The 19,542-nt window shown below is 41.4% G+C and overlaps 1 protein-coding gene and 1 non-coding gene across 2 annotated transcripts; both read right to left on the minus strand.

Annotated features, from left to right (window-relative positions):
• Positions 1–493: 493 nt before the first annotated feature.
• LOC124173480 (late histone H1-like) lies at positions 494–1,287 on the minus strand. Its single transcript, XM_046552940.1, has one exon. It carries the CDS (start codon positions 1,285–1,287, stop codon positions 565–567), a length of 723 nt encoding a protein of 240 aa, XP_046408896.1. The 3' UTR covers positions 494–564.
• Positions 1,288–7,923: 6,636 nt separating this feature from the next.
• LOC124173489 lies at positions 7,924–8,042 on the minus strand. The gene has a single exon (XR_006868578.1). It is a non-coding gene; the product is annotated as a 5S ribosomal RNA (ribosomal RNA).
• Between the last annotated feature and the right edge of the window lie 11,500 nt (positions 8,043–19,542).

A 19,542-nucleotide genomic window follows, 5' to 3' on the forward strand; every position in this document is an offset into this window, starting at 1 on the left:
ATCAGAATAACAAAGTCAGGAGTACACTCAATCCTTTATCGAGTTACGACAATGTAGGCATCTCTCGAACTCAAAAAACGTCGTTAGGAGATGTTGCCATGCGCGACGATTGTTTTCAGCCAGCAGTATTGTCACGGAAAATACTAATGCAACAATGACATTCGCCAAGATTTCATTGTTTTCAACAATCGACCGTCTTGGTTGCAAATATGTGATACGCAAATACTTCATTCTTTTGAGCAATCAGGCTTTCTGCTGCAGCAGACGTCTCTTTCGAAACTTAGTTTCATAGGTAAATTTTTACTGCCAAAAAATTATCTGACAACCTTCAATGGAAGGTGCATTAATTTGACGTAAAATTAGCGGATTTGTAGAAGGAATATTGTCCATCTACTCATTTCCTTCAATGGGTAAGGTTTGAAACTTTACTGGGTAAGGTGAAGGAGTTTGGAATTTTGTTTTAAGCATGGAAAATAGTCATCTGTATGACTTGATGGCCCTTAAGAGGGCCTAAATTGAACTTCGCGTACATCGAAGTTCGGTGAACCTGCGAGGTTCGGTCGCTCACTTCTTCTTGGGGGCGGCGGCGGCCTTCTTTGCTGCCGCGGGCTTGGGCTTGGTGGGCGTCTTCTTGGGCTTGGGCGCCTTGGGCTTGGTGGGCGCCTTCTTCGCCTTCGATGGGGACTTTGCTGCCTTCGCCGCTGGCTTGGCTGCTGCGGGCTTCTTCTTGGGCTTGTCTGCTTTCTTTGCCTTCTTCGCGGGAGGCGCGGACTTGGAGCGCTCCTTGGGCGCGGACCGCTTGGTGGCAGCCTTCTCCTTCTTCGCGGGCTTGGGCTTCTTGGCCGCGGCGGTCTTCTTGGCTGCGGTCTTCTTCGCCTTGGCTGCAGCGGGTGCAGCCTTGTCCTTCAGCGTGGTGGAGCTCAGCTTGAAGGACCCCGACGCTCCCTTGCCCTTGGTCTGTACGAGTGTGCCGGAGGTGACGGCGGACTTGAGGTACTTCTTGATGAAGGGGGAGAGCTTCTCGGCGTCGACCTTGTAGGAGGCGGCGATGTACTTCTTGATGGCCTGGAGGGAGGAGCCGCCGCGTTCCTTGAGGCTCTTGACGGCGTTGTTGACCATCTCGGAGGTCGGTGGATGCGAGGGCTTTGCGCGGGCCTTCTTGGAGGCGGCGCCCTTGCTGGCCTTCTTGGATGCTGCGGATGCGGCGGGCAGGGGCTTGACGGCTGCGGTGCCGGACGGCTGGGCCGCCGGGGGCGCTGCTGCGGCTGCTGCGGTAGCGTCTGCCATGGTCTCGGACGAGAGGTATGAAAATTTCAAAATTTCGCGTTTCCCACCTTCGAGATATCGTACCATTTCGGAGCGCGTTCGCCGCTGTCGAACTTGTCGTCGGCGTTCTCCTTCGAATCTTTGTACTCGACTTCGTCTCGCACTTTATCGTTTCGGACGGCGCCGGCGGCTCCGACGTCGGCGTCCGATCTCGACGCGCGAGGCGACAGTCCCGGCCGCGCGCGGGCGGCCCGCCGTCGGCGACCGGAACGTCGCGGGCGCCGCGGCGCCCGAGCGAAATACGGCATGTCACCGGCGCGCCTTCCGACCCGATAATTAAAGTGTCGCCGTGGCGTCGCGGGTTCGCGTGGTCGATCGGCGACCTGCCTCGCCGTTTCTCTGAACCTTCCTGCGTGTGCCGGCACGCCGGCGCCGGTCTGGACGGCGCCCCGCGGACGGAGAACGATGGTCGGAAGATGTGCCTGTCGGACGGATCGGCGTCGTGTCGCGACGACTCGATCCGCGGTTGTGCATTCGTCTGTTGCACTTTTCGATCCGAGTTTGCGGCGATTTCGATCGACGATCGAGACGCCACTTCGGCGTCGCCGAAACGCGACTGTTTCCCTCGATCTCGCCTTTTCGCGACGCCGAAATCACTCTTTCCGCGTGCGACTGCGATCGTTCGCGCTGCCGCGAACCCGCGATCCCCGGGAGAAGCGGACGAATGTCCATAATTTTTGTTCTCGTGCCGTTATTCCGCAAACGGCGGCACTCGATTATCGTTTCCCCTTTCCGGCGGGGGCTGAATGTCGCGAGAGTATTCCGATTGCGCCGCGAGTCGTGATATTCGAAGGAAATGGAATGACTCCGTTTGACGCTCCTACGGTTTTCGGTTCGCCCCGTTCGTTTCACTCCGTGCGCTTTCTGTGCCTATTCTGGGGGGGAATGTGGTGAATTTGATTCCTGGGCAGGGATTGCGAAAGGTTGGTGAAAAAAAAATTACGCCTCGACGGGAGGGATTGTCGAGTGAGGCTGGCTTTTCCATACTCGAGTCGCAGGATATTTCTGGTCTAGCGTGCGATTCTGGAAATTGATGACTGCGATTTTCTGTGTGTGAGAAGGCTGATTTTGAATGACTTTTGTGAAAATGAATTACCGTTCCCTACAACATTGTGACGACGTAGCGCGTTACACGTATTACTTAAATTACCACACGCCACTTCGGGATTGGAAATGATGTGTCTTTCCCGCAGGAACGTGTATTCGTGAATGCGGACGTGCAAGGGAAAAGATGTACCCTTCACATCGCCGATCGATAACTTTCCCTTTTTAGTTTTTCGTACATTGTTCTGTGGATTAATTCCACTCTCTACGGTAACGTCCAAGTTTTAAACCTAACTTTGCTATTTCCTGAAACGTGGTATTTGTTGTTTCGGCATTCTTACAATTACCTCTTTTGGCAAATCAATTTTCCTTTGACTTACTTCGTTCGTCAATATTTCCGATGCATTTCACTGTCTGATTGCGGAATTACGAAGGAAAAGAGCGAGTACGACTTCGGAGTTATTCCTTTCGAACTTCACATATCCCTATTGCAATGCATGAAGTGACAATCTGCATGTTATGACGAAATGTCACACGCCTACGACGAATACATCGTGCGCTGTCGCAGTAGCCACGTATGTGGCATTAACGTAGCTATTATTCTGTCGAACTTTGTCTCCAAATAATTAATTGTCATTTTTCTGCACGTTTTAAAACGTGCCTCGTGAAAATCCGACCGGAAGTGTGGTTTCCACGCTCACTTGTTGAGTTTAAACGGACACTTTGCAATGTGACGGGCACAGAGCATGGAACATTGTTGAAATTTTCAATTCCGTCGCACTGAAGGTCCACGATAATGTTTGTTTCAATTTATGTTAACGTTCTAAAACGTCTCCCGTCCAAATCCCTCTGTAATTATTGCTTTTTATGAATAATTTGGAGTATGGCATTGGAAATTTGTTTTTGTCAGCAACGGATTACAATATATTTCTTAAACCATGGAATCAGTCGCACTGACACTAGTCACGAATAATTGCCTTAATTTCCTTGTCGTTTTAAAACCGGTCCCATCAAAATTCACTGGTTTTTACTGTTCCTATGACATAACGTTGATATTGAAAAATCAGCATTTGCTGTCAGACACATAATATGGGATATTTTTCAAAGTATTCATTCTGTGGCTACGGAACTCCGCTATAATGTTCTTTTTGAATACACCTAAGTTTTGAAACGTCTCCCGTCCAAATCCCACGGTAATTATGGTTTTTAGAAATAATTTTGAGTATGAAAATGGAAATTTGATTAACTCATTAGCGACTGTAACACATTTTTAAAACTATTTACTCCGTTGCACTGACACTTGTCACGAATATTTGTCTTAATTTTCTTGTCGTTTTAAAACCGGTCCCATCAAAATCCACTGGTTTTTACTGTTCATATGACATAATGCTGATATTGAAAATTCAGTCTTCGCTTACTTTCAACCCAAAAAATGGCGTATTTTGAAAGTATTCATTCAGAGACTATGATACTCCTCAATAATGTTTGTTTTCACTTTAAGAACGTTTTAAAATGTCTCCCATCAAAATCCCTCGGTAATTATGGTTTTTATGAATAATTTTGAGTATGACACATTTAATGTCATTATGTCATACACACATTGTAACATATTAATTCAACCATTGATTCAATCGCACTGACACTCGTCACCGACAATTGCCTTATCTCTCCTATTGTTTTAAAACTTGTCCCACCAAAATCCGCTGGTTTTCACTGTCTATAGGACATAATGTTGTTATTCAATATTTAGCCTCTGCAATATTTCAGTCACTTCAACCGGAATATTTTTTAAACTAATTACTCTAACGCTACGAAACTCGACACTAACGTATGTTTTACTATTGTTAACGTTTTAAAACGCATCCCGTCAAAATCCCTCGGTAATTATGGTTTTTATGAATAATTTTCAGTATGACACATTTAATGTCATTATGTCATACACACATTGTAACATATTAATTCAACCATTGATTCAATCGCACTGACACTCGTCACCGACAATTGCCTTATCTCTCCTATTGTTTTAAAACTTGTCCCACCAAAATCCGCTGGTTTTCACTGTCTATAGGACATAATGTTGTTTTTCAATATTTAGCCTCTGCAATATTTCAGTCACTTCAACCGGAATATTTTTTAAACTAATTACTCTAACGCTACGAAACTCGACACTAACGTATGTTTTACTATTGTTCACGTTTTAAAACGCATCCCGTCAAAATCCCTCGGTTATTATGGTTTTTATGAATAATTTTGAGTGTGACACATTTAATGTCATTTTGTCATACACACATTTTAACATATTAATTCAACCATTAATTCAATCGCACTGACACTCGTCACCGACAATTGCCTTATTTCTCCTATTGTTTTAAAACTTGTCCCACCGAAATCCGCTGGTTTTCACTGTTTATAGGACATAATATTGTTATTCATTATTTAGCCTCTGCAATATTTCAGTCACTACAACTGGAATATTTTTTAAACTAATTACTCTAACGCTACGAAACTCGACACTAACGTATGTTTTACTATTGTTAACGTTTTAAAACGCATCCCGTCAAAATCCCTCGGTAATTATGGTTTTTATGAATAATTTTGAGTATGACACATTTAATGTCATTATGTCATACACACATTGTAACATATTAATTAAACCATTGATTCAATCGCACTGACACTCGTCACCGACAATTGCCTTATCTCTCCTATTGTTTTAAAACTTGTCCCACCAAAATCCGCTGGTTTTCACTGTCTATAGGACATAATGTTGTTATTCAATATTTAGCCTCTGCAATATTTCAGTCACTTCAACCGGAATATTTTTTAAACTAATTATTCTAACGCTACGAAACTCGACTCTAACGTATGTTTTACTATTGATAACGTTTTAAAACGTATCCCGTCAAAATCCCTCGGTAATTATGGTTTTTATGAATAATTTTGAGTGTGACACATTTAATGTCATTTTGTCATACACACATTGTAACATATTAATTCAACCATTGATTCAATCGCACTGACACTCGTCACCGACAATTGCCTTATTTCACCTATTGTTTTAAAACTTGTCCCACCGAAATCCGCTGGTTTTCACTGTTTATAGGACATAATGTTGTTATTCATTATTTAGCCTCTGCAATATTTCAGTCACTTCAACCGGAATATTTTTTAAACTAATTACTCTAACGCTACGAAACTCGACACTAACGTATGTTTTACTATTGTTAACGTTTTAAAACGCATCCCGTCAAAATCCCTCGGTAATTATGGTTTTTATGAATAATTTTGAGTATGACACATTTAATGTCATTATGTCATACACACATTGTAACATATTAATTCAACCATTGATTCAATCGCACTGACACTCGTCACCGACAATTGCCTTATCTCTCCTATTGTTTTAAAACTTGTCCCACCAGAATCCGCTGGTTTTCACTGTCTATAGGACATAATGTTGTTATTCAATATTTAGCCTCTGCAATATTTCAGTCACTTCAACCGGAATATTTTTTAAACTAATTACTCTAACGCTACGAAACTCGACACTAATGTATGTTTTACTATTGTTAACGTTTTAGAACGCATCCCGTCAGAATCCCTCGGTAATTATGGTTTTTATGAATAATTTTGAATATCACAATTGGAATTTCATTTACTCAGCCACACAAATGTCTGCCGTTCCCTTATCAAAACTATGTTCTTTCACGGATTAACACCAGTTCACTTTTAAAACGAAGGAAGAGTTAATGCACGTATTCCTGACGAGTTTCATTGCACGACTCATTACAATTTCATTTATATCACATATTATGTAATCTCCAAGCCCTGATGCCACAACTGCACATATCAACATTCCCCCAATCATCATTCTATTCCCAAACTATCGCCATGGACTAACGCTTCCATTGATACACTTCCTAAAACGCATACTCCAGTCAAGTTTTACAATTTCCGAACATCAAATAGCAATGTTATTCTGCATAATGCCCCGACAATTAAGACTTGTTTTCAAATTGCAAACTTCACCTATCATGATATCTCTCCTTGGGTATCGATTTCCATCACATACCTTTTCAAATGCTAAGAAAGGTAAACCACTTATTCCTGACCAGTTTAATTGCATAAAACAAACTAATTTCCATAATGACACAGTTTGTGTACTCTCGAAGCGTTGACAACATAACAGCTCATTCCAACATTTAACCATGAAAATTATATTTCCCTAACGACGCCCAGCCTTTAACTAATAACATGATCAGTAATTTATGGAAAGAATTAATGTATGAATTCACTGCATTACGCCCCACATTTCCCTATCGTTTGCCTTTCTTATCAGCAAACTCCTACACATCGGCCAACTTCAGCCTGAACAAACAAATGATGTATTGGTTGTATTTGCAATGCAACGACATAATTACCACATTCACATGAAAGTATGCACTACCAATTTCTTCGCGTTAACACATTTTCTCAGTCACACGCAATAACGGATTTATTTTCCGAATTTTTCCTCTGTCGCCTTCCAACACTTCACTTTGCGCCGCCTTTCTTCTACCATACATTTCACAAACACGGGGACAACATCGACACGGGGACTTCACTTGCACATTAGGGAACACTTGTCACAGTGTTTGCGACGAGTACCACTTCCACATTGCGTTTTAATACCTACAATTTTTACTCAAATTCCGTGAGGTTCTTGCGTGATGCAAGAATCCTAGCCGATAGTTCCGCAACTGCCACTAGGGCGCACCACCTCCCGAGACACGGTTCCGTGAAACGGCAGGCGATGAGTCCAGCATACGATACAATGTATTATACCATCCGAGAATGCCACGTTTAACCAAGAAATGTAACTAATTCCACGTCAATGAGTGCTGCGCTGTCATTACCCGTACGCCTGTGTTGTTGATTCTCGTCTTGCCTCGTTGCCAAGGTAATGGCGTATTGTTGATCGAGCATCGAAATTTCGTGCTTTCGCGAAAACGTACCGTGGGATGGTTAGGGAGATGTACCGTTGAACATCGATGGTATGATAACAATCTTCAAACCTTATCTTTTCTGAAAATGACCGTTATTAATTACTTGGGTAGTTTAAACTATTTTTAATAATTCAATGAAAAACCCTCTGCACGCCATCTCCCAATGGACACCGGGAAGCGGAAGCCGATTTCCATGCCTTTAGAGTATGTAATCCCGCTGTGATAACCGAGGATCGAAGGAAAATGTCGCGTGGCATGCAAATTAAAATTATTCCCAAACCTATTTCTCTCATTCACCACATATCGGAGTCAACGAAACTCTCGCATTAGGGAATAAATTCCGAGGAAGTGATTGCAGTAATGACTGAAAATGGATTTTTCCCAAAGCCTTTCCTCTCCAACGCTACGTTAATGTCACTCTTGAAACACGCGAATAAAATATGTAGAAAATATTTCACATAGTGACCTTTCTTTCTCAAAAGAAATTTTCGCGGCATATTCCGGCTCTGCATTGCTCGCGGTAGGTGATTGAAAATATTTTTTTAAACAAGTTCAAGAATAAAAGTAATGCCAACAGCACCCGGTATTCCCAGGCGGTCACCCGTCCAAGTACTATCCGGGCCCTACGTAGTTTAACTTCGGTGATCGAACGAGAACCGGTGAATTGTACGTGGTATGGCCGTTGGCGAGTACATGACCGAATCCTCAAAAAGTTATCATGACTTGAGAATCGAAGGAAGATCTGGTTTCTTCGCGGTTGTATCTGCTTTTGTTTCTGTTGAATAGTTACCATTTCCAGACAACAGTCCCTTGATGCTTAAGCAATTCTCAATTCCGTTATATCTTTTGGTCCATCTTTGAAAATGTGTTTATGAAAAATGTCTTTCGTAACGGTGTGCTTTTTGGTGTAATGGCGATTCGTTTCAGCTTTAATCCATTGTTAAATGTCGCCTGTTGTTGTTTCGACTGTTTAATGATCGATGTAACGCAAGGGATGCATTTACTTCTTCAAAGAAATTTTCTGGCAAAAGAGGATTATGTAATGCGTAACGAGGGAATTAATTTGAGAAAGATAATTCTTGTCGTTCCAATTTCTTCATCAACATTTTCCGGACTTGACGGTGTTATGCTCTTTGTTGGTTAAGCAACGTGTAAAAAATCGTTTTCACCATTCTTGGAACATAATGTTTAAACCCTACATTCATACATTTTTCTTTATGTCATTTATCTATCTCCCAATGCCAACACACTGCCACGGAGACAGGAATTCGTGGTTATACTCCAAGTTATATTACGGATTGGAAGTTGTTATCCTTCCTCGCTTATCGTGCTTCACTCTTTTTCCCAATTGCGATTATGAGGTGGCATTACTGCCCCTGTGATGCGAACCGATTTCGTAACATTTACGTGGAGGAATGACGAACGATACTGCGCCCCTTCAAAAACTCTGTCCGTTGGCAGGGAGCCGACCTCGATTCAAAGTTCTCCCCTACCGACAGTTGCTTACGTCACACGCTGCCGCTTCTCGGTCGGGGAGACGTACCTTCCCCCACCACCATTTCCGACCGTGGGAACAAGAGTCCCCTTCATGTTCCCATACAGGCGGGCGACTGGCATTTGCTTTCGTGAAACGTATGCCCGACGGAAATATTTCCAACCCTAAAATTTCACTTGCGCTATGGAAATACTTCATTGGACGTGTACACCGATCATTGATTGATAAATTCCTCGACATGACTATTGCGTGAAAGTAATGAAAGTGTACTGTTGACGAGGGAACGTTATACATTGAGCGTTTTTTTTTTCAAGTATTACACGTTATCTCGAAGCCTTGCAAAACCCTACTTCCATTAATGGCAGTCGATTACCTTTCCACATTTTTAATGGTGCTATGCCATGAAAGTATGTGTTGCTGTCATTGGAGTGATTATCCTCGCGTGCAAGTCTTTCGATACGGCAGGTATTGAATGATGCCATGAATAGAAAACACTTACTCACTTTTTACGTCGACGGGAAACAAACGAAGGAGGCCATTGCGTCTTTTGAAAAATTCGCCCCTTGGAACTTCTTTTTTTCTTCCCGGCGTCCCCTGCCCCACTCGCTGCGTTTAGGTTCGTGGTGGGGGAACCCGTCCCCCACCACCCGGATCCAAGCGTGGGAACTACCCCACACACGGGTTCCCAGGAAAGTTGTCTTCGTTGACCCAAGAATTTCCCCACCCCCGGATTCTTTCCACGTGGCGGAACCTCGCACGAAGAGACAGTGCGTTACAAAAAATTTGTGGACGAATAAAACTTTGAAACGGTATGGAGGGAAATGTTTATAACTGACTGCACGAAATGGATTACGTCGCACTGGTTTTTTCTGAAACAGTCTTCATTAATGAATTAGAGAATGAGGGATACAAATACATCTTCCAATAAGGACGCTGAATAATCCGATTCGCCAAGTAATACTTTCCAACTGCAACGAAAGAAAATGCTCGTGACGAGGGAGCATAATTTTAGACGATTCCGGCATTTAACGCGACTCCGGTGTATATGGAAAAGGTGTTTGCGATATTCCGTGTCCACCACGGCTAAAAATTTATTTCAAAGTCACGGGGGACTGCATTGGGAATGATGCATCACATTTTAGAATTTTCTTTCATTCCCGTGATTTAATGAAGGGGAAAATAGGCGCTCTGGGATTTTCTCACCCGCGCGGTTACCCGAAGGAATGTTTCTTATTTCAGTAGCCGCCTTTCCGTCGGCCGATGTGCGCAGAGAAAGTCTGTGAATCGCCGGGAGAAGCACGCCGCACCATCTAGCGGCGGCGGCGGAACCATACTCGGACAGTTCGCAGCCAAGTGCGAAATAGGCGACCAGCTAGTTATTAGTTAATTTATGGTATATTAATACGAGACTTAGTCATTCACTAGTAACCGAAGAAGGGGAGAATATCAATAACATTCTCGCTTTTTCTGCATTTCCCTTGCAAACCATTCCTAATTAACATGCTGAAGTAACACAATGGCAAGAATGGTTTCCAATGCAGTGCACGAAAAAAAATTATGTTAGAATTATGGAGTTATGACTAAATTTATCAAAGTTTTCGGTTCACGAGGGACATCAAAATATTCGGTAGAAATCAGCAAACGATTTGGATAAAGTGTATGAAATTGGATTGCTATTTGTCAACTTACAGGCCACAGAATTTTTTTTCCCGTGTCTTATATGTCTTCGGGAGGCAATTTATATTAAGCAGACAACATTCCCCTATTATTCATGGTTAAATAAAAAACACAGTACTATTCCACAACCTTATATTTTTGCAGTCTACTAGTTTCAACGTTACAACGTCATTATCAAGACTAACTTTTAAAGTAATGTTAGTCTTGATAATGACGTTGTAACGTTGAAACTAGTAGACTGCAAAAATATAAGGTTGTGGAATAGTACTGTGTTTTTTATTTAACCATGAATATCTCATCGTTCCACCAAGTAACGCCTAAATCTGTTGATTATATTCCCCTATTAATAAAAATTAGCAGTAGTTGCAAGAAGTGGCATTTTTGATAAGCGAATTCCATGATTTTCCACCGTTGGTTGCTATGTTACGTCGCACGTAATGTTGAAAGAATTAGCGACGCAAAGTTTCCATTATTTGCTGTACTCGCGTTACGTCTTGCATTGAAATGTTTATGTGTAGCAAACAGCCAACAGGAAACCAAATTACTTCGTTACTAAGGGTAACTATATCGTTCAGCGCTCAAGCGAAACTGCTCAATGTCACGAAAAGCTTTCCAAATAATTAAGTTATGATTTGAAAATCATTGTGGAAGAGACGAGTGTGTTCATTAACATATTTCACAAGGCAGACGGCACGGATATTTATTGCTACGGATTAACTCGTTCCGTGCGTTTTAATAGAATGTAGAGAAATGTGGATTGCCTATTCATAAGATATTAATTAATCGGTTCCCTCCCTTTACTGACTAAATGTACGGCTATACTCCGAAACTCTGCGAACTCCTCTCGTGTACTGCGAATATGTACAACTATGGGAGTTCCGTTTAAGGATAAGTCGTTGACAATGGCAGACAGTAACGATATTACTTATTGATAAGAGGAAGGATATTTGACGTATGTAGGGTGCAATCGAGGAAGGAAAGTAGACCTGGCTAATCACGAGACATAATTTATTCGGATAAGGAAATTCTTCGATCGCTCGCGAAATAATGTAATTTCCGCTTCACTCCAATGGCTGGAGAACGATTGTCATTAACCGTGGCATGCGAAAATGTAGTAAGAACTTACGGTACCGTTAGGGAATATGTAAAATTGAATCGTGGACAACTGCGAGCAGCAACTCGGACACGAAACATTTTCAGAGTAGGAAGGAACGGTAACTAACAATTAAATCGCTCACTGCATTCGTCGCGGAATCAATATGCTAATGAAATGGTCCGGTATTCACGGCTTATGAATGAATCACTTCTAATCACCTATGGTATAACCGAGCCGAGTTCTTTCCCCGCTTATCCGTGTTATCGCGTTTTCTCTTTCCGTACTGCGATCGTGAACCCACTCTTGTCATAAGGACACTGCGCGATGTGTCATCGAGAGCACACACAATGCCATGCGATGGTAAAGTTCCTCGTCTCGCGACGAGCACCTACGGCCGAGATGTTCTCTGCCTCGCGGCCCCCTGCCCTGCACCCGCGATGCCGAGAATCGTCAGCCGCACGGAGTGTATTCCTGCCTTGAGTCGAAGCGGTCCGCTCCCTTCGATCGCCGAAATGAAATGGAAATCGCGGGCGGAGGAAAGACACCGCTTGACAGTCGTCACTTCACTGGCAGATGATCATTTACGAGGCGGTCGTGTTCCGATCATGTACATTTAAACGATACTGTGTTTGATGAATGGATTATTTACAGATATTCCGTGCTTCGCGTCGTTGGAATACAGTGTGGTGTTTCATTGTTGTAAATGACAACATTTGTTTTCCGCATTTCACGACAATTGACCGCGGATGAGTCGATAAATCATTCATCATGGCTAGCGTTCACATATTTGCGACGAGTCGCAATCCGGGAAAGAAATCCCACCGAGAGACGATATTTCAAATTCCGCTCTGGACGTCCACGGCGAGCGACTGCGAAAAGGCCCCCTGCGCCATCTATTGGCGGAATCTGAATTACTACTTGATCACTCTTGCAGCGGTAGCTGTCGTGAGAAGACGACGCGAATAATTATTAACAGTTATAATTAGTCCATGTTTATCAGCGGTTACTCACATAACGCCGGTTATGTAGTGTTCTTTGTGACGCACAGCAAACGCGAGGAAATGAGTGAAAGTGTCTGTGTCGAAGGATGTATAGGAAAAGTGAGTGAAGTGCACGAGAATCAATAGTGTGATGACAACAGCGATTCTGATAGCCGTGCAGGTGAATACTGTGATCCACAACCAGCGAGCCGAGTAAGTACGCTATTACTTATTTAAACACTTTTCACGCTCGTATTCGTCGACTGTGTTGTTCCTTGCGTTTCTCTTTTGTGTGGAAAAGTAAACTGTGTAGTGATTAATTCACTGTTTGACGATGATGACGGTTGATTGATCCCAACGTGTAATTGTGTATCCTAAGAAAACCGAAATTATTCGTGGCGTCCTTAATTGTTACGAGTTGAGTGAATCGCGGCTTAATTTAAAATTGTTTGCCTTTCTTTGTTCCAAGAAGTTGATGGTTTTCCCTTGCACTTTGTATCTTAGGCACTGTGCACTGTTTGAAATGTTGACGAAAGAGTGGAAGGAAGAATATTTTTCGCTAATGTTTTCCTTAGCAACGGATTGCTGGTTTCACATTAGTGAATACGGAATAATTAAATGGAAGTGTTTAGCGTGTTATATCGTCGTCCTTAAATTTGCATGAGTGAAGTGATGTTAATTGCCAGATCTTGATTAGTAATACGTGTCAATGCTAAGTCTAGTAAGTGCAATGAAAGAACAATTAACGATGTTGACGATTACACGTCCCATTCCTACCGTCAGGCGTCTTTGGTTATTCTTAACGTTCCTTTCGTGGGAATGTAATTCCTTTTGTGCTATTTCATTTTCTCTTGGCAGCGGAATAACGTAAATAATTAGGGCAGGGATATTATAACGTAAATAATTAGGGCAGTTTTATGGTAAGCTGTGATAACTTAACATGTGATTTTAAAAGCGAACTGTTAGCATAACGGAGCCCAAGGAATGTTATCGGACGTAGTAGAGGAATTACTTTTCAAACGTCAAAGGCAAACTCACAAACATTTCCCAGATTGTACTGCCTCTTTCAGTAATTCCTGATTGCTACATCATTTTCTTCGCCATACGAATGTTAACAGTGACATCCGTACTTGATATATTGGTTTAAAATCGCTTGGAAATCGTCGAAAACCACGTAAGACTCTGCATCATGAGGTACGTTTTGGTGGATATTTTGAGGTACAAGAGTACTCTATATTCCAATTATGCAAATGTTCACCACATTGCGCTTGAATCTTGGCTTAATTTACGAAATTATATGCGACTTTAAGGCGGGGATTTGGTCGTTCGACGTGCCATTGTTGTGGAGAACATTAATAGTTCACGACAATTGACAATCGATGGTTCATTAGGTATGGCAAGGATTCGCATATTGCCGCTGCGTTGCGAATAATTATCCCAATTGCTTTCCCACGCGCGATTCCTAATTCCCAACAGCGATGCGCGCAGTGGACTGCTGGAGGTTCCCCCCGCACCATCTAGCGGCCGAATCTGTATTACCACTCGATCGCTCTTGCTGCGGCAGCTGCAGTGAGAAGACGTCGCGAGTAACTAATATCAGTGATAATTGTATAATGTTTATCAGCTGTAACTGACATAACGCCGGTTCTGTAGTGTTCTTTGTGACGCTTGGCAATCGTGAGGAAAGGATTGAAAGTGTCTGTGTCGCTGGATGCATAGGAAAAGTTAGTGAAATGAACGGGAATGAAGTGTGTTGACAACAGCGATTGTGATCTACAGCCGAAGAGCCGAGTAAGTACGCTGTTACTTATTTTTCCACTTTTTACATTCATAATCGTTGTCTGTGTTATTCCTTGGCTTTCTCTTTTGTGTAGAAAAGTGAACTGTGATGTGATTAATACACTGTTTGACGATGATGACGGTTGATTGATCCCAGCGTTTAATTGTGCATCTTAAGAAAACAGAAATTAGTCGTGGCGTCCTTAATTGTTACAAGTTGAGTGAATCGTGGCATAATTTAAAAGTGTTTGCCTTTGAATGTGCTAAGACGTTGATGGTTTTCCCTTGCACTTTGTATCTTAGGCACTGTGCACTGTTTGAAATGTTGACGAAGGAGTTGAAGGAAGAATATTTTTCGCGAATTCCTTAGCAACGGATTGTTTGGTGTCACAAGATTTATTACGGAATATTTTAATGGAAGTGTTTGCGGTGTTACATCGTGGTCGTATACTCTGTATGTGTGAAGTTATGTACATTGGCAGATCCGGATTAATAATAAGTGTAATGCTATGTATTTGGACTGCTGTTATGAAAGCAGTCAGCGATATGGAATAGTGCACACCGCATTTCCACTGTCAGCCGGCGTTGATTATTGTTAACGTTCCTTTCGTCCGAATATAATTCCTTGTGTGATATTTCATAACGTCTTGGCAGCGGAACTACTAAATTATTTGGAGCAACGATAACATTTTATGGTAATGCTGTGTTAAGTTGACATGTGACTTGAAAAGCGTAGTGTTACCATCACGGAGGCCAAAAGAATTTTATCGGATATGGAAAACAAAATTTATTACGGAATATTTTAATGGAAGTGTTTGCGGTGTTACATCGTGGTCGTATACTCTGTATGTGTGAAGTTATGTACATTGGCGGATCCGGATTAATAATAAGTGTAATGCTATGTATTTGGACTGCTGTTATGAAAGCAGTCAGCGATATCGAATAGTGCACACCGCATTTTCACTGTCAGCCGGCGTTGATTATTGTTAACGTTCCTTTCGTCCGAATATAATTCCTTGTGTGATATTTCATAACTTCTTGGCAGCGGAACTACTAAATTATTTGGAGCAACGATAACATTTTATGGTAATGCTGTGTTAAGTTAACATGTGACTTGAAAAGCGTAGTATTAGCATCACGGAGGCCAAAAGAATTTTATCGGATATAGAAAAGGAATTGATTGTAAAACGTAAAATCAGAAACGTTTCCTCAGACTCGTGAAATTGGAGACCAGCAAAACGCCATTGTCATATGATTGAATGAAGACTATTTTAAGTCCTCGACACTCATTTTCGCACACCGCATGTGTTATGATTTCCGGGAATATTGTAAACTGTGCTCTTTCAATGCGTTACTGATTGTTGCGAGGTAACCGTGGGGGCTCGAAAGTTAAATAGCTTTCGCCATGAGTGATAATTACTCGATTTCATTACATCAAACTTTTTTATCGCTGTTCTTTCCTGGGAAAGGGAATGATATATGTGATTGTTGACGTTCTAATTATCCTTAGCAACCGGGTGTTTGCTGGTTTCATTGCTGTTGTTTTCAATTGTTTCAACAAGTACGAACGCTGAAGTTGTTGCACCGATTTGCGTGTGGGAAGTGTTCCCCTACATTTAGCTTGCATTGAAATATTCTGCTTGTTGCGAATTAAGTGTCGATAGTAAGTATCGTACGTAGGCGTTTTGTTGTCTTTGATAGGCCGTCGAAATTGTGCTTCGTAGGACGTCGTGCGTTTGATGAGTAACTGTTACAATAAATCTGTAATGGAATTGATGTAATGAATAGTTCACGAAACAACTCCGCGATTAATATATTTCTCGAATGCATCTGCAAGCTTTGTCCGTTTAACCGATTGCAAGCGTGCCATTTCAACGTAAATGAGACATAATGAAAGAAAGAAATTGCGTCCTTCATGTTCCGGGAGCACAATTTTATCCATCGCATGACACGCAAGTTCGGACGACAGCATTTTGTTTTGCTTTTCTCCAGGCTCGACACCCCCGATACCGGCTGCCTAGTCAGTGTGCGTGTCGAGACTTGCAGGAACTCAAATCGTATGGGAGTCGAAGTGGTCCGCTAGTTTTGAACGCGAAAATAAAATGCGATACGCCGAGCGACGCTCGGTGGTCGGCAGTTAATAGCATTGCCCGGATTTAATTTCCTTCAGTCAAAATTAACATTCACCAACGATGAGAAATGTGCAGGTTTACAATGATGTGTTCATAGATTGAATTTATAAGTGGTTTTACGTGCGAAACGGACGCAAGCTTTGCGTCTTCGGACGAAAAGGCTATGTGCCATTGCTGTCATTAATAGTAATTGTTCGAGACAGTCAAGATCCGAGGACTCGACAGCGTATGCATTGGCATTGTTGACCTCGGTCGTAAACAATAGCCCGGGTGCGCTGTCCCTCGGGGGATCGAACGTTCAAACTTGTGTTTGCACGCGCCCGGCGAGGCAGGCACCGGACTGCGGAGTGGCCTCCCTCGCACCATCTAGCGGCAGCGCGTGTTACTTTTTGAGCACTCACGATGCAATACTTGTCCCGGGATGCGGATGACGAGATTAATTATTACATTGTTGCAAGTTTGTCAGTGACACCTGACATTACGTCGTTTGTATCTTCCACCTTTTGACGCTACACACGTGTAAGAAAAGGAATGATGAATGATCAATAGCCGATCCGGTTAATGAAGGGAATCGCACGTAGCAGGGTTTTAATTATTACGCTATGAATTAATTTTCGTTTCCAGAAAATCTAAAAGGAGAATACTAATCGTTGAAAGCATTTCACAAATTGACCTTCGTCTTCTTTTTTTAAAGAATTTTTCTCGGCATTCTCTGGCAATGCATAGCTCGTGGTAGCTGAGTTAAAATATTTTTTTAAGTTTAATAGTTGCCAGTTTCCCGCAGTAGTTGGATGTGCTTTAGTGTCTCTCAATTCCGTTATTTCATGTACTCGATATTTCAAAATGTGTTTCTGAAAAATGTCTGTAGCAACGGTGTGCTTGTTACTGTAATGGCGATTTCTTTCAGCTCCCATCGCTTAGTGAATGTCGCCTGTTGTTGTGTCAACTGTTTCATGATCGAAATTATTTTGGGTATGCATTTAATTTTAAAAATGGATTCGCTGGAAATGGAGCATTATGGAATGCAGACAGGAAATGCAGTTCTCTCAAGGAATAATTTCGAGAAGTATATTGTTCGGCGTTACATTACTTTATTTAAATTTTCCGGGCTTGACTGTTTTAAGCGCGGTTTCTCTACGAATGACATAACGAATGTATCAACCTAGGAACAGAAATATATTATCCAAGAGTGGTGAATAAAAAAGTTATATCGATCGTTCGTGGAACAATATAATTTTCGCTGTAATCACGGACGTTTCCTTCATGAGATGTCATTTACTATACTCACGGAATTTACTCGAGCGAAATGATTTTTTTCAGTATGTACGATGTAAGTAACTTACGTGTAGAATACGGAAGGAATGGTATGGGCCTAAGAAATGGCATGGACTGCACAAAGGCAGCGTTCTGCGCGATAAGGAAAAGTTAATTGGGAAAACTGAAGTGGCGTGTTTCAATCGTTTCACTTGAAGGAAGTGGGAGTACTGCCATTTCACGTGAAAGAAAATGCAATGCACATCCTTCAACGCATGCATGTGGTGAATAACTTGTAATTAGTTCTCATAAGGATAGGGGAAAAAAATAAAAAGTGATACCAACAGCACCCGGTGTTCCCAGGCGGTCACCCATCCAAGTACTATCCGGGCCCGACGTTGCTTAACTTCGGTGATCGGACGAGAACCGGTGTATTTTTTTTTTTTTTTAATATAATATTTTATTTTTTCAAGTCATATTTTGTACAATGGTTTTACAATTAATAATCGTTTGGATTTTAATATACATTATTTCACAAAAAGACTGCTTCATATTTCTTGCTGTTGAATTTATATAAATCAAGAGTCTCAAATATTTGGAAAAAGTCACATTTTCACACACAGAATAATTTTTTCTCAGTTTAAAAGTACATTGTGAATACAATTTTAATTATATAAAATGCCGTTTTAATCCTTTAAAATATTTATTACAAAATTTTTATTTAAAATTGGCATTTTTATATTATTACACTCAATGATAAAATTTTCCATGCTTAAGTTATCGTCAACTATCAATGATACATAAGTAGTAATCATTTTAATTAGAATCACCTTATTCACAGTGGGAAACATACTAAAATTAAAAAATAATAAATCTTTATCTGAGGCGACACCGCCTCCAATTACGTCCCATGATTTATATATGAAACGTACCTTCCTCCATATTTCTTTGTCATGTGCACAATTTAAAAATCTATGTTCAACAGTATCAATTTTATGACATTTTTCACAAATTCTAGATTCAATGATTTTTAATTTGTTTTTCATTTCGTTTGTTATCAGAATTTTGCTCAGTATTTCAAACATGTTGCTTTTTTTTTGTACCTCAATTTTTAAGTCTTTAAAATTTTTCCAGGAAATCTTCCCTGGTGGAGGAAAAGGGATACTTTTTTCCACGTCCTCTATGTATTTTTCATACATTTTTTTTACAGTGGTGGCTTTATATCCGGTATCTTTCCGGTATTGAAGAATTTTGCCTTTAGTGTTTTTCAGGTACGGAGTTTTTTCACCTTTTTTTAAGGCAGTTTCCAGTAACTCTACCCTGTCTTTTTCCTTATTACAATATATTTTGTGAAAGTTATTCATATAAATGTAATTTGCCTTCTCTTCCACATTTTCTAGCCTTAGCCCCCCTTTGCCTTGGTTTAAGTACAACCTTTTCCTCTCTAATTTTACAAGAAACCCTTTCCACATAAAATTGTTGGTGGCTCTTATTATATTAGCATTTATCCTTTTTGGCAACGGCCACACCTGCGCCGTGTACCACAAACTTGAATATATTAAAACATTTGTAATTTTTATTCTAGCTATAAAAGGTATGTTGATTTGCCCAAACCTTGAGGAATGGTTCCTCACCGTTTGTAGTATGTTCTCCCAGTTAGTATTGATCATGTTCGATACCTTTCTTTCCCAAATTAGGCCTAAGATTTTGACCTTCTGAACTTCTTCCCATGGGATATGTCCTGTTAGTTTTTTTAACGGATCTAGGTTAAGTA

Source organism: Ischnura elegans, unplaced genomic scaffold (assembly GCF_921293095.1).
Source record: "Ischnura elegans unplaced genomic scaffold, ioIscEleg1.1, whole genome shotgun sequence".
Lineage (NCBI taxonomy): Eukaryota > Metazoa > Arthropoda > Insecta > Odonata > Coenagrionidae > Ischnura > Ischnura elegans.

Bases quoted from the DNA above. Each gene is read 5' to 3' on its own strand.
- LOC124173480 (XM_046552940.1), bottom strand. From the start codon at position 1,287: ATGGCAGACGCTACCGCAGCAGCCGCAGCAGCGCCCCCGGCGGCCCAG.